This window comes from Pseudophryne corroboree, chromosome 3, assembly GCF_028390025.1.
Source record: "Pseudophryne corroboree isolate aPseCor3 chromosome 3, aPseCor3.hap2, whole genome shotgun sequence".
In the NCBI taxonomy this organism is placed as follows: domain Eukaryota; kingdom Metazoa; phylum Chordata; class Amphibia; order Anura; family Myobatrachidae; genus Pseudophryne; species Pseudophryne corroboree.
This window is the reverse complement of record NC_086446.1, coordinates 279,467,469-279,482,543: the sequence shown is the minus strand read 5'-3', so window position 1 is coordinate 279,482,543 and position 15,075 is coordinate 279,467,469. Positions and strand designations below refer to the sequence as shown.

General features: G+C 46.9%; 1 protein-coding gene across 2 annotated transcripts in view; it reads left to right on the top strand.

Annotated features, from left to right (window-relative positions):
• ZNF512B (zinc finger protein 512B) overlaps positions 1–15,075 on the top strand; it is a 72,362-nt gene that overhangs the window by 28,972 nt on the left and 28,315 nt on the right. For both annotated transcript variants that reach the window (XM_063959194.1, XM_063959195.1), the window contains exons 4-8: positions 5,920–6,048; positions 6,244–6,368; positions 8,629–8,780; positions 8,915–8,986; positions 10,623–10,751. In XM_063959194.1, the coding sequence (XP_063815264.1) occupies positions 5,920–6,048; positions 6,244–6,368; positions 8,629–8,780; positions 8,915–8,986; positions 10,623–10,751 (607 nt within the window). The remainder of the gene's footprint in view (positions 1–5,919; positions 6,049–6,243; positions 6,369–8,628; positions 8,781–8,914; positions 8,987–10,622; positions 10,752–15,075) is intronic.

Below are 15,075 nucleotides of genomic sequence, written 5' to 3'. Positions count from 1 at the left end.
AAAATCCTTCCTTCTTGTGTCAGCTCTTCCGGGCACAGTATCCTAACTGAAGTCTGGAGGAGGGTCATAGTGGGAGGAGCCAGTGCACACCAGTTAGACCTAAAGCTTTCTTTATAGTTGTGCCCAGTCTCCTGCGGAGCCGCTATTCCCCATGGTCCTTACGGAGTCCCAACATCCACTACGGACTACGAGAAATAGAATTACCGGTGAGTAAATTCTTATTTCTCTGACGTCCTAGTGGATGCTGGGAACTCCGTAAGGACCATGGGGAATAGCGGGCTCTGAAGGAGGCTGGGCACTCTAGAAAGATTTAGGACTACCTGGTGTGCACTGGCTCCTCCCACCATGACCCTCCTCCAAGCCTCAGTTAGATTTTGTGCCCAGCCGAGGTTGGATGCACACTAGCGGCTCTCCTGAGCCCTTAGAAAGAAAGTATAGATTTAGGTTTTTTATTTTCAGTGAGACCTGCTGGCAACAGGCTCACTGCAGCGAGGGACTAAGGGGAGAAGAAGCGAACTCGCCTGCTTGCAGCCGGATTGGGCTTCTTAGGCTACTGGACACCATTAGCTCCAGAGGGATCGACCGCAGGCCCAGTCCTTGGTGTTCGGTCCCGGAGCCGCGCCGCCGCCCCCCTTACAGAGCCAGAAGCAAGAAGAGGTCCGGAAAATCGGCGGCAGAAGACATCAGTCTTCACCAAGGTAGCGCACAGCACTGCAGCTGTGCGCCATTGCTCCTCACACACACTTCACACTCCGGTCACTGAGGGTGCAGGGCGCTGGGGGGGGGGGGCGCCCTGAGAAGCAATTATAACACCTTGGCTGGCAAAAATACCACAATATATAGCCCCAGAGGCTATATATGTGGAAAATACCCCTGCCAGAATCCAGAAAAAAGCGGGAGAATAGTCAGCGGAAAAGGGGCGGAGCTATCTCCTGCAGCACACTGGCGCCATTTCTCCTTCACAGATCCGCTGGAAGGAAGCTCCCTGGCTCTCCCCTGCAGTCTACACTACAGAAAAGGGTAAAAAAAAAAGAGGGGGGGCACTAAATTTAGGCGCTGTATAAATTATATAGAAAAAGCAGCTATAGGGGACATAACTCAGTTAGTCCCTGCATTATATAGCGCTCTGGTGTGTGCTGGCATACTCTCACTCTGTCCCCCCAAAGGGCTTTTGTGGGTCCTGTCCTCTGTTGGAGCATTCCTTGTGTGTGTGCGGTGTGTCGGTACGGCTGTGTCGACATGTTTGATGAGGATAATGATGTGGAGACGGAGCAGATGCCTTTAGAAGGGATGTCACCCCCTGCGGGGCAGACACCTGAGTGGTTGAGCTTATGGAAAGAAATGAGTGCACGTATAGACTCCTTACATAAGAAATTTGACGACATGCCAAATGTGGGACAGCCGACTTCTCAGCTAGTGCCTGTCCAGGCGTCGCACAGGTCATCAGGGGCTCTAAAACGCCCGCTACCTCAGACCGCAGACCCAGATGTCGACACTGATACTGACACCAGTGTCGACGACGATGAGTCTAACCTGATGCCCACTAAGGCCATTCACTGCATGATTGAGGCAATGAAAGAGGTGTTACACATTTCTGATATAAATACAGGTACCACTAAAAAGGGTATTATGTTTGGGGAGAAAAGACTACCCGTAGTTTTTCCCCCATCAGATGAATTAAATGAAGTGTGTGAAGATGCATGGGCATTCCCTGATAAAAAATTGGTAATTCCTAAGAAGGTACTAATGGCGTTCCCTTTCCCGCCAGAGGATAGGTCACGTTGGGAAACACCTCCTAGGGTGGATAGAGCGCTCACACGTTTGTCTAAAAACGTGGCACTACCGTCTCCGGATACGGCCGCCCTCAAGGAACCTGCTGATAGAAAGCAGGAGGCGATCCTGAAGTCTGTATATACACACTCAGGCATTATACTTAGGCCAGCTATTGCGTCAGCTTGGATGTGCAGTGCTGCCGCTGCGTGGTCAGATAAACTGTCAGAAAATATTGACACATTAGACAGAGACACGATCCTGTTAACCATAGACCATATAAAAGTCTCTGTCTTATATATGAGAGATGCACAGAGGGAAATCTGCCGACTGGCATCTAAAGTTAGTGCATTGTCCATTTCTGCTAGGAGAGGCTTATGGACTCGCCAGTGGACAGGAGATGCAGATTCTAAAAGGCACATGGAAGTGTTGCCATATAAGGGTGAGGAATTATTTGGGGATGGTCTCTCGGACCTAGTTTCCACAGCAACGTCTGGGAAGTCAGCATTTTTACCCCATGTCCCCTCACAGCCTAAGAAGGCGCCGTTTTATCAGGTTCAGTCCTTTCGGACCCAGAAAAACAGGCGAGGAAAAGGCGGGTCTTTTCTATCCAGAGGCAGAGGTAGGGGAAAAAGGCTGCAACAAACAGCAGGTTCCCAGGAGCAAAAGTCCTCCCCCGCTTCTTCTGCCAAGTCCGCCGCATGACGGTGGGGCTCCACAGGCGGAGCCTGGTACGGTGGGGGGCCGCCTCAAGAATTTCAGCGATCAGTGGGCTCGCTCACAGGTGGATCCCTGGATCCTTCAAATAGTATCTCAGGGGTACAAACTGGAATTCGAGGCGTCTCCACCCCACCGGTTCCTAAAATCTGCCTTGCCGATTGCTCCCTCAGACAGGGAGGCGGTGCTAGCGGCAATTCACAAGCTGTATTCCCAGCAGGTGATAATCAAGGTACCCCTACTTCAACAAGGCCGGGGTTACTATTCCACACTATTTGTGGTACCGAAACCGGACGGTTCGGTGAGACCCATTTTAAATTTGAAATCCTTGAACACATACATAAAAAAATTCAAGTTCAAGATGGAATCGCTCAGGGCGGTTATTGCGAGCCTGGAAGAGGGGGATTACATGGTATCCCTGGACATCAAGGATGCTTACTTGCATGTCCCCATTTACCATCCTCACCAGGAGTACCTCAGATTTGTGGTACAGGATTGCCATTACCAATTCCAGACGCTGCCGTTTGGACTGTCCACGGCACCGAGGGTATTTACCAAGGTTATGGCGGAAATGATGATACTCCTTCGAAAAAAGGGAGTTTTAATTATCCCGTACTTGGACGATCTCCTAATAAAAGCGAGGTCCAAGGAACAGTTGTTGGTGGGAGTAGCACTATCTCAGGAGGTGCTGCACCAGCACGGCTGGATTCTGAATATCCCAAAGTCACAGCTGGTTCCGACGACACGGCTACTGTTCCTGGGTATGATTCTGGATACAGTCCAAAAAAAAAGTGTTTCTCCCGGAGGAGAAAGCCAGGGAGTTGTCATCTCTAGTCAGAGACCTCCTGAAGCCATAACAGGTATCAGTGCATCGCTGCACGCGGGTCCTGGGAAAGATGGTGGCTTCTTACGAAGCAATTCCCTTCGGCAGGTTCCATGCCAGAATCTTTCAGTGGGACCTGTTGGACCAGTGGTCCGGATCGCATCTTCAGATGCATCGCTTAATAACCCTGTCTCCAAGAACCAGGGTGTCTCTACTGTGGTGGCTGCAGAGTGCCCATCTTCTAGAGGGCCGCAGGTTCGGCTTACAGGACTGGGTCCTGGTGACCACGGATGCCAGCCTTCGAGGCTGGGGGGCAGTCACACAGGGAAGAAACTTCCAAGGACTATGGTCGAGTCAGGAGACTTCACATAAATATTCTGGAACTAAGGGCCATCTACAATGCCCTAAGTCAAGCAAAATCCCTGCTCCTACACCAGCCGGTGCTGATCCAGTCAGACAACATCACGGCGGTCGCCCATGTAAATCGACAGGGCGGCACAAGAAGCAGGATGGCGATGGCAGAAGCCACAAGAATCCTCCGATGGGCGGAGAATCATGTACTAGCACTGTCAGCAGTGTTCATTCCGGGAGTGGACAACTGGGAAGCAGACTTCCTCAGCAGACACGACCTCCACCCGGGAGAGTGGGGACTTCATCCAGAAGTCTTCCAGATGCTGGTAAACCGTTGGGAAAAACCACAGGTGGACATGATGGCATCCCGCCTCAACAAAAAGTTAAAAAGATATTGCGCCAGGTCAAGGGACCCTCAGGCGGTAGCTGTGGACGCTCTAGTGACACCGTGGGTGTACCAGTCGGTTTATGTGTTCCCTCCTCTGCCTCTCATACCAAAGGTATTGAGAATAATACGAAAGCGAGGAGTAAACACAATTCTCGTGGTTCCGGATTGGCCAAGACGAGCGTGGTACCCGGAACTTCAAGAGATGCTCTCAGAGGACCCGTGGCCTCTACCGCTCAGACAGGACCTGCTACAGCAGGGGCCCTGTCTGTTCCAAGACTTACCGCGGCTGCGTTTGACGGCATGGCGGTTGAACACCGGATCCTAAAGGAAAAGGGTATTCCGGAAGAAGTCATTCCTACGCTTATTAAGGCCAGGAAAGATGTTATGGAAAAGCATTATCACCGCATATGGCGGAAATATGTTGCATGGTGCGAGGCCAAAAAGGCCCCAACAGAGGAATTTCAACTAGGTCGATTTCTGCATTTCCTGCAAGCAGGAGTGAATATGGGCCTAAAACTAGGCTCCATTAAAGTACAGATCTCGGCTCTGTCGATTTTCTTTCAAAAAGAACTAGCTTCAGTACCTGAAGTTCAGACATTTGTGAAAGGAGTGCTGCATATTCAGCCCCCGTTTGTGCCTCCTGTGGCACCTTGGGATCTCAACGTGGTGTTGAGTTTCTTAAAATCACATTGGTTTGAGCCACTAAAAACCGTGGATCTGAAATATCTCACGTGGAAAGTGGTCATGTTATTGGCCTTGGCTTCAGCCAGGCGAGTGTCAGAATTGGCGGCTTTATCTTGTAAAAGCCCTTATCTGATTTTCCATATGGATAGGGCAGAATTGAGGACTCGTCCCCAATTTCTCCCTAAGGTGGTGTCAGCGTTTCACCTGAACCAGCCTAGTGTCGTGCCTGCGGCTACTAGGGATTTGGAGGACTCCAAGTTGCTAGACGTTGTCAGGGCCCTGAAAATATATGTTTCCAGGACGGCTGGAGTCAGAAAATCTGACTCGCTGTTTATCCTGTATGCACCCAACAAGCTGGGTGCTCCTGCTTCTAAGCAGTCTATTGCTCGCTGGATTTGTAGTACAATTCAGCTTGCACATTCTGTGGCAGGACTGCCACAGCCAAAATCTGTAAATGCCCATTCCACAAGGAAGGTGGGCTCATCTTGGGCGGCTGCCCGAGGGGTCTCGGCTTTACAACTTTGCCGAGCAGCTACTTGGTCAGGGGCAAACACGTTTGCAAAATTCTACAAATTTGATACCCTGGCTGAGGAGGACCTGGAGTTCTCTCATTCGGTGCTGCAGAGTCATCCGCACTCTCCCGCCCGTTTGGGAGCTTTGGTATAATCCCCATGGTCCTTACGGAGTTCCCAGCATCCACTAGGACGTCAGAGAAAATAAGAATTTACTCACCGGTAATTCTATTTCTCGTAGTCCGTAGTGGATGCTGGGCGCCCATCCCAAGTGCGGATTGTCTGCAATACTTGTAAATAGTTATTGTTAACTAAAGGGTTATTGTTGAGCCATCTGTTAAGAGGCTCAGTTGTTTTCATACTGTAAAACTGGATATAGTATCACGAGTTGTACGGTGTGATTGGTGTGGCTGGTAAGAGTCTTACCCGGGATTCTAAATCCTTCCTTATTATGTCAGCTCGTCCGGGCACAGTGTCCTAACTGAGGCTTGGAGGAGGGTCATGGTGGGAGGAGCCAGTGCACACCAGGTAGTCATAAATCTTTCTAGAGTGCCCAGCCTCCTTCGGAGCCCGCTATTCCCCATGGTCCTTACGGAGTTCCCAGCATCCACTACGGACTACGAGAAATAGAATTACCGGTGAGTAAATTCTTATTTTTTCCATTAATATCTCAGGCCTCCCTGATCAGCGAGTGGAAGGAAATGTTTAAGACTCTGTCGCGGGTGAGGTGTCCCAGCTCTGGGTGCTGGCTGGAGTTTCCCAGTGTTTACGGGCTGAAACAGCATTACCAGCGATGCCAAGGGGTAAGAGTAATGCCAATACTCCTCATCACTTATTATAAGTTTCTCAGGATTCTAACTGACAGGTGACCATGTAATTCGCTTTAATGCTGACTGCACCACCTCTCATATACTTGTCTGTATTTAATGTATACAACTCCATTATTAACCAAGACAGCTTTTGGGCTTTTTCCCATAACTTTGTCTGTTTCTGTCTAGGCAGCTTTACTGTCTCGGATGGTGGTCTCCTGTCCTCGCTGTGAAGCTGTTTTTGTCTCCAAGACACAACTGCAGAAACACCTGATGTGGAACCATTCAGAGAAAGAGGATAGCAGAGAAAAAAGGTCAAGTCCATCCAATCTCTCGGGGACCAAAGGAAAACCTCAACACAGTCACTTGCTGAATTGGAGCATAACATTGGGATGGGGGCTGTCAACTGTATTGTCCTACAAAATAACCGAACTATAAGGGTCATTCCGACCTGATAGTAGCTGTGCTAAATTTAGCACAGCTACGATCATCTTACCCTGACATGCGGGGGGACGCCCAGCACAGGGCTAGTCTGCCCCGCATGTCAGGTCCTGCCCCCCCCCCCCCCCCGCACAAGTACAAAAGCTTTGCACAGCGGTGATGCTTTTGTACTTGTAGAGTTACTCCCAGCCAGCGCAGCTCCTGCGGCTGGCAGGGAATAAGTCATCGCAGTGGCTGTGTGTGTGTCCCGCCCCTCCGCACAGTCCGGCATGCCTGCGTTGGCCGGACCGCGCCCACAAAACGGCGGCCAAACGCCGCCGTGCCGCCCCCTCCCGCCCAGCGAACGCCTCTGCCTTTCAATCAGGCAGAGGCGATCGCTGGGCTACGACAGCCGTCGGCTGCCTGGCATGCGCTGGCGCACTGTGACGCCGGCACATGCGCAGTTCCGACCTGATCGGCTGCTGTGCGAAAATCAGGTCGGAATGACCCCCTATACTTCTAGAGAAGTCTGAATGCACTTTAGCTATTGGCCTATCTGTGGACCTGATTCATTAAGGATTGCAAATGCAAAGCTACTCGCAGTCCCGCCCGCAAGCCAATTTAACATCCAATACTGACAACCTCAACCACCAATCAAATCAGTGGAACAAAGGAGGAACTGATGCTGGTCCCGCCCGCAAGCCATTTTAACATCCACCACTATCAGAACACTGCAAAAACTCCCAGAGGAAGACCGATCCGGTTGAAACGCGTTGGAGGAGACGACTAAGAGACATCAAACCATTGGAGGACAGGAGAGTGCTGTGAGACCCTCGGACCTACGGTGCAGACATCGGTAAGCAGTACAGACGGACGGGCAGCAGGAGGACCACACAGGTGAGTACTCCGTTGTGGGGAGGTGCAACACTGCCACAGGCTCTGTTTAGATCCTGCGGCTGAGCTCCCCCCCACGCGAACACGACCAACCCAGCGAGCGGCGCAGGCACACGGGGAGATCCCTAACAGGACGAACCGGAGAGCGGGTGCGCGAGCTGAGGGACGAGTCTGTCCGGAGCTGCCAGGAGGTTCCCGCTGCCCCCCGCACCTGTACATCTTACAAGTACGGCCGCAACGATAGTGCACGAATACCTGACTTCCACACGCAGAGGTACGGGACGCCGTCCTCTGCAACTATATGAATCCAATTACTAAAGACAGATTTTTAAAGCCCACACAGTCCGGTCAGGACTAGAGACATTTCCACTGGAAAATCTACATTTGACTTTTAAAGCAACACAGCCAGATTTAATCATTACATTTATATATTTTTTTCCAGCCCATTGGCCTTTGTGTCAGAACACACACGCCAAGAACCTAAAGGATTTAATCACCAATTTGAGTGATTAAAGGACTGAGTTAAACAGGTGCTCCCCGTGGAGCACACATTGTGATTACCACCTTTTTCATGTTCAACAATATTTATCTGCACTGTTTCATTATATTGAGTGTCATATTTGATACATATGAAAGTAAAACACACCTTTATATAAGTATCCATTTGCATCATTTCACGAGTACTCAAACTGTAGGGGATGAGCGCAGTCAGGTGAAAACCAGATATCCATATTGCATTTGCAGTCCTTAGCAATGGAAATACAGGAGGAGGTGCATACGACCTTCTCCCTGCATTTGCAATGCGATCGCATCTCAGATGAACATCGTGACCATCAATTGCGGTGTTCATCTGCGACGGCAGGCTGAGTGAGCTTCAGCTTACTCAGGCTTGCCATTGCAGGGCAGCTTTGCAAGGCCAAGGAAACTGCATCTCACGACACAGTATTTTGCCTCGCCTTTTCCGGAAAACGGGGGCGACACGTACCCGTTTTCCCAAACGCTGTCTGCCCCCACCCCTCCCTGCGAATTCCTCTGCCTTTCAATTAGGCAGAGATGATCGCATACCTGCGCTGCGATCGCAGGACCCGTTCTGTGCATGTGCAGAATGAGTCCTGCACATGCGCAGGAGCCTAACATCAGGGAACTGCAGTAAGGATCACTTATGCGATTTTTACTGCATCCCCCAGTATTGCCAGTAGCAGTGTCTGTCTTGTGATGTAGGCCTGTTCTTTTACTTTTCATTCTCTATACTACTCTTAGGGTAATAAAGAGAGGATCCACAACACACAGGCTTTCTAAACAGACTAAAGCACGGGTCCCAGAGGAGAATGGAGACATCACCCATCCTAGAGACAATAAAAAACAGGGGGACATCTGTCTATCTGATGAGGATCCGGAGAGGATGAGACACAGTAAGGGGAGGGGCAATATATAAATCCTCTATTTTTTTTCTCTTATTGTCATCCTCATCCATTCAATCACACTGTTTAATTTTATTACAATATCTTTGATACATTTCTTTTATTTCTACTCTTACTTGAGTCAGGAAGGAAACAGAAAACCCCAAAGAAGTTCACAGGAGAACAGCCGTCCATCACTGCCACCTTTGGATTGAAAAGTGAGTCGGCTAAATCATACCTCACAGGTCTGTTCTCTCTATGGGGGTCATTCCGAGTTGTTCGCTCGGTAAAAATCTTCGCATCGCAGCGATTTTCCGCTTAATGCGCATGCGCAATGTCCGCACTGCGACTGCGCCAAGTAAATTTGCTATGCACTTAGGAATTTTACTCACGGCATTTTCATCGTTCTGGCGATCGTAATGTGATTGACAGGAAATGGGTGTTACTGGGCGGAAACAGGCCGTTTTATGGGCGTGTGGGAAAAAACGCTACCTTTTCCGGAAAAAACGCAGGAGTGGCTGGAGAAACGGGGGAGTGTCTGGGCGAACGCTGGGTGTGTTTGTGACGTCAAACCAGGAACGACAAGCAGTGAAATGATCGCAGATGCCGAGTAAGTCTGAAGCTACTTAGAAACTGCTACGAGGTATGTAATCGCAATATTGCGAATACATCGTTCGCAATTTTAAGATGCTGAGATTCACTCCCAGTAGGCGGCGGCTTAGCATGAGCAAATCTGCTAAAATTCACTTGCGAGCGAACAACTCGGAATGACCCCCTATATTCAGACTGTAATGTTCAGCAAGTTACTTGTGAACAGTCTTTATTATCTAAGTATAGAGCATACAAGAATTAAACTAAACCAGACAGATAAGCATAACATGAACAGTTAGACTTTGAAACATGACCAAACAGGCAGAGGATCCAGGCAGGGCTAAGGGGCATATTTGTTAAGGTCATTTTGCTGGAAATCCTCCAAAAAACTGATGTTTTGGGGGGATAACCACAATATTAAGCATCCCCGGAATGTATGTACAGGGTACCGCAGCAGATATCTGGGATCACAATAGCAATTCCCATAGGTTTCTATGTGAGCTTTACCAAACTAGCTTGGCTCCAGTAGCAAACACCATCTTCCGATGGCTTTAGCTATTGTAGCTTATAGGCTTCACACTGCAAACGTTACCAGGAGAGTGATGCTTGCACATGGACGGTTTGATGAACACACATGCAAAGTAGTGTGGCTGGCCCCTGAACCAGCTACGTGTACAAATCGCAGAGATAGCCTCCTGTTGGAGTTATGTGATTCAAAGGGTTCAATAATTGGTTGGAGTGGGAAAGCTGACACATGGTAGACAGGAGGTCAGGGTTAACGGATGCATAGAGAAGATGAAAAGAGCAAATACATGCAAGAACAAGAAAAAGGCAAACACAACAGGCAGACTAAAGATAAACATCGATACTTTCACAAAATCTGACTGTGCCTAGTCATGAAAGCTGCTGGGAATTATCTGCACCTGATCTCATCACGAGTATTCAGAAATAATTCAGACATCACAGGTCTTTTCTATGTGTATACAGAAACAGAGAAACATCACAGTCACTTTATTATGTGTACAGAGGTGTTTAAATCTCCCAGGACTCTTCTACATGTGTACAGAGAAATATAAACTTCACAGGTCTCCCTTATGTCTAAAGAGACGTGTAAACCTCACAGGTCTCTTCATGAGCACAGAGATAGATGAGCCTCACAGTTTTGTTTACCATTGCAGTTTGTAAATATCATTGTTGATATATGACAGTTATATGTATATTTAGTTTTCTTCCATAGATTAGTTTGTGACTTTCACTTCACAGGCCTGGGAAAAACTGAAGACAAATCCAGGGGAAGACAAGGGAGGATTGTACAAGGGAATATAAAAGCCCCAAAGAAGAGGATAGAAAGTGCAAATATAAGACTGGAGCATATAATGTCGCCCCCTTCAGGTAAAAATATACAGAAATCAACAGAAAAGGATCAGAAAAAATGTAATACGAAAAACTGCAACATTCCTGTTTCCCACGAATTTGGGGTCTTCATTGTAATAACAGTGAGTCATATGGAGAAAATAAAATGTAGCGAGGGTAATATAGTGCCACTAGCTGAAGTAAAGGTCATATGGACAGAGTAAAAGGCAGCAAGTGTTTTATGGAGAGAGTAAAAGGCAGCAAGTGCCATATGTAGAGAGTAAAATGCATCAAGTGTCATATAGAGAGAGTAAAAGGCAGCAAGTGTCATATGGAGAGAGTAAAAGGCAGCAAGTGTCATATGGAGAGAGTAAAACGCAGCAAGTGTCATATGGAGAGAGTAAAATGCGTCAAGTGTCATATGGAGAGAGTAAAACGCATCAAGTGTCATATGGAGAGAGTAAAACGCAGCAAGTGTCATGGAGAGAGTAAAACGCATCAAGTGGCATATGGAGAGAGTAAAACGCATCAAGTGGCATATGGAGAGAGTAAAACGCATCAAGTGTCATATGGGTGAGAGTAAAACGCAGCAAGTAACATATGGAGAGAGTGAAACGCAGCAAGTGTCATATGGTCAGAGTAAAACGCAGCAAGTGTCGTATGGAGAAAGTAAAAGCCACCAAGTGTCATATGGACAGAGTAAAACGCATCAAGTGTCATATGGAGAGAGTAAAAGGCAGCAAGTGTCATGAAGAGATTAAAAGGCAGCTAGTGTCATATGGAGAGAGTAAAAAGCATCAAGTGTCATATGGTGAGAGTACAAGGCAGCAAGTGACTTATGGAGAGAGTACAAGGCAGCAAGTGACTTATGGAGAGAGTACAAGCCACCAAGTGTCACGTGGAGAAAGTAAAAGCCACCAAGTGTCACATGGAGAGAGTAAAACGCAGCAAGTGACATATGGAGAGAGTAAAAGGCAGCAAGTGTCACATGGAGAGAGTAAAAGGCAGCAAGTGTCACATGGAGAGAGTAAAAGGCAGCAAGTGTCACATGGAGAGAGTAAAAGGCAGCAAGTGCCATATGGAGAGAGTAAAAGGCAGCAAGTGACAAATGGAGAGAGCAAAAACGCAGCAAGTGCCATATGGAGAGAGTAAAAGGCAGCAAGTGCCATATGGAGAGAGTAAAAGGCAGCAAGTGCCATATGGAGAGAGTAAAAGGCAGCAAGTGGAGAGAGTAAAAGCCAGTAAGTGTCATATGGAGAGAGTAAAAGGCAGTAAGTGACATGGACAGAGTAAAAGGCAGTAAGTGACATATGGAGAGAGTAAAAGGCAGTAAGTGACATGGAGAGAGTAAAAGGCAGCAAGTGACAAATGGAGAGAGCAAAAACGCAGCAAGTGCCATATGGAGAGAGTAAAAGGCAGCAAGTGTCATATGGTCAGAGTAAAACGCAGCAAGTGTCGTATGGAGAAAGTAAAAGCCACCAAGTGTCATATGGACAGAGTAAAACGCATCAAGTGTCATATGGAGAGAGTAAAAGGCAGCAAGTGTCATGAAGAGATTAAAAGGCAGCTAGTGTCATATGGAGAGAGTAAAAAGCATCAAGTGTCATATGGTGAGAGTACAAGGCAGCAAGTGACTTATGGAGAGAGTACAAGGCAGCAAGTGACTTATGGAGAGAGTACAAGCCACCAAGTGTCACGTGGAGAAAGTAAAAGCCACCAAGTGTCACATGGAGAGAGTAAAACGCAGCAAGTGACATATGGAGAGAGTAAAAGGCAGCAAGTGTCACATGGAGAGAGTAAAAGGCAGCAAGTGTCACATGGAGAGAGTAAAAGGCAGCAAGTGTCACATGGAGAGAGTAAAAGGCAGCAAGTGCCATATGGAGAGAGTAAAAGGCAGCAAGTGACAAATGGAGAGAGCAAAAACGCAGCAAGTGCCATATGGAGAGAGTAAAAGGCAGCAAGTGCCATATGGAGAGAGTAAAAGGCAGCAAGTGCCATATGGAGAGAGTAAAAGGCAGCAAGTGGAGAGAGTAAAAGCCAGTAAGTGTCATATGGAGAGAGTAAAAGGCAGTAAGTGACATGGACAGAGTAAAAGGCAGTAAGTGACATATGGAGAGAGTAAAAGGCAGTAAGTGACATGGAGAGAGTAAAAGGCAGCAAGTGACAAATGGAGAGAGCAAAAACGCAGCAAGTGCCATATGGAGAGAGTAAAAGGCAGCAAGTGCCATATGGAGAGAGTAAAAGGCAGCAAGTGGAGAGAGTAAAAGCCAGTAAGTGTCATATGGAGAGAGTAAAAGGCAGTAAGTGACATGAACAGAGTAAAAGGCAGCAAGTGACATATGGAGAGAGTAAAAGGCAGCAAGTGGAGAGAGTAAAAGGCAGTAAGTGACATGGAGAGAGTAAAAGGCAGCAAGTGACATATGGAGAGAGTAAAAGGCAGTAAGTGACATGGAGAGAGTAAAAGGCAGCAAGTGACATATGGAGAGAGTAAAATGCATAAAGAAGCCAGTAAAATGCACAGAAAATAGAGTCAGTAAAACACAGTGAGCTCCAGACTCTGCCAGTACAACTGCAGAATATTATATAGAAATGTACTTTCTGGATACTGATAATAATTGCCTAATACAGTACCTGCAGAGCATCAGCGACCACTACAATTGATTGCCCTGTGCATTTTGAATCCTGGCTTTAAGCTGTTAAAAGCCTTTCACCTATAAATAGCTATTATGTGCTAATCTTCTATCATAGTATGGTACATTAGAATCATTAAAGGTGGCAGGAGACCACAGGTAGCAGGAATTTTGGAACTGTGTCAAAGGCTTATACCCAGTACTCAGGAGCCACAAAGAGTGATCAGCGGTTGTGACCAGTTCTGGACTGCTGTGATTAGAAAAGCATTGTAAGTATCCTTTTATTAGTATATTCAGCATTAAAAAAGGGAGTTGCATGAAGGTAGAAAATTAAGCGGAGAACTACTCTAATTTGATATAGATCAGTTTAAAAGGATTAGGGTCTGCTTAACTTACTTTTTTTAAAGTGTCTAAGGGATTATAAGGAAAAAGGGAGAGTACTGCATCTGAGTCCTAAAACACTAAATGAACAGTATATGACACTAGTGCAAGTGTCCCCACCAGGATGCCATTAGCATTGCAGTCAATGTGAGTTTCTGAAAAGGTTAACACAATGTAACAAAATTTTTGTCCTAGGGTAGTAAGTGTTGTTTCTTAATTGCTTATGTCTCAAAAGTACGGAAAATGGTATTTATTCCCCTCAAACTTTTCTTTTGTGATTAGAACATTTTATACTTTAAAAAAAATCAAACATATGTATGTATAGTAACATATAAAGTTGTTCAAACATGACCACAAAAGAATTAGAAGTGAGTAGCTTTTTGAGATTTACGATTATGCAATACATCACTTTCATGAATCGGCCCCCAGATGTAGTCTTCCATAATGTTCTCATTATACTGTCCTTGGTAGCGGCATTCATACTCCAGTATATCCTGGTAGATGTGATCGTCTTGCTCCTCCGAGAACACTCCCATGTTCTTCTTGAATTTCTGAAGATGAGCATCAAGAATATGGACTTTGAGGGACATCCTGCACCCCATTGTGCCAAAGTTCTTAACCAAAGTCTCAACCATCTGCACATAGTTTTTGGCCTTGTGATTGCCCAAGCAGCCCCAAACTACTGCGATAAAGCTGGTCCAAGCATCTTCCTCCTTCTGAGCGAACATCTTTGGGAACTCCTTGCACTGCAGGAACTTCCTAATCTATGTCTCACAAAAACATCAGCTTTGACCTTTGCCTCAGACAGTTTAGGAAAGAAGTCTTGAAGGTACTTGAAGGATGCCTGATCCTTATCTTGAGCTCTAATAAATTGTTTCATAAGGCCCAACTTGATGTGTACTGGAGGCATCACCACCTTCCTGGAGTCCACCAGCAGCTTCCACTTGACATTATTCATCAACACAAAGAACTCTGCCAGATGTGGCCAGTGTCATCTGCTGTAGTGCACCTTGGTGTTCCTGCTGTCCCAAAGGCAAAGAAAGCAGGGAAACTTGGTAAAACTGCCTTGGAGATCCATTAGGAATCCCACCATTTGGTAGTTTCTGATGACCTCATATTTCTTTGCGGTGCATCGAGTTATAAAGCAGCACAACTTTGAGGCTCTGCAGCCCCCACATTGCAAACGCACAAGTATCGGAGATGTCCTGGAAAATAAGAACATTTCAAAATATTTTGTCCGGTCACAAAAGCATAGTTTGTGGGGTATAATTGCCATTTTCTATACTCCATATTCTTGGGTCAAACACAAAATAAAATTTGTTACATAGTCTAATTCACATCCTTTCCAGCAA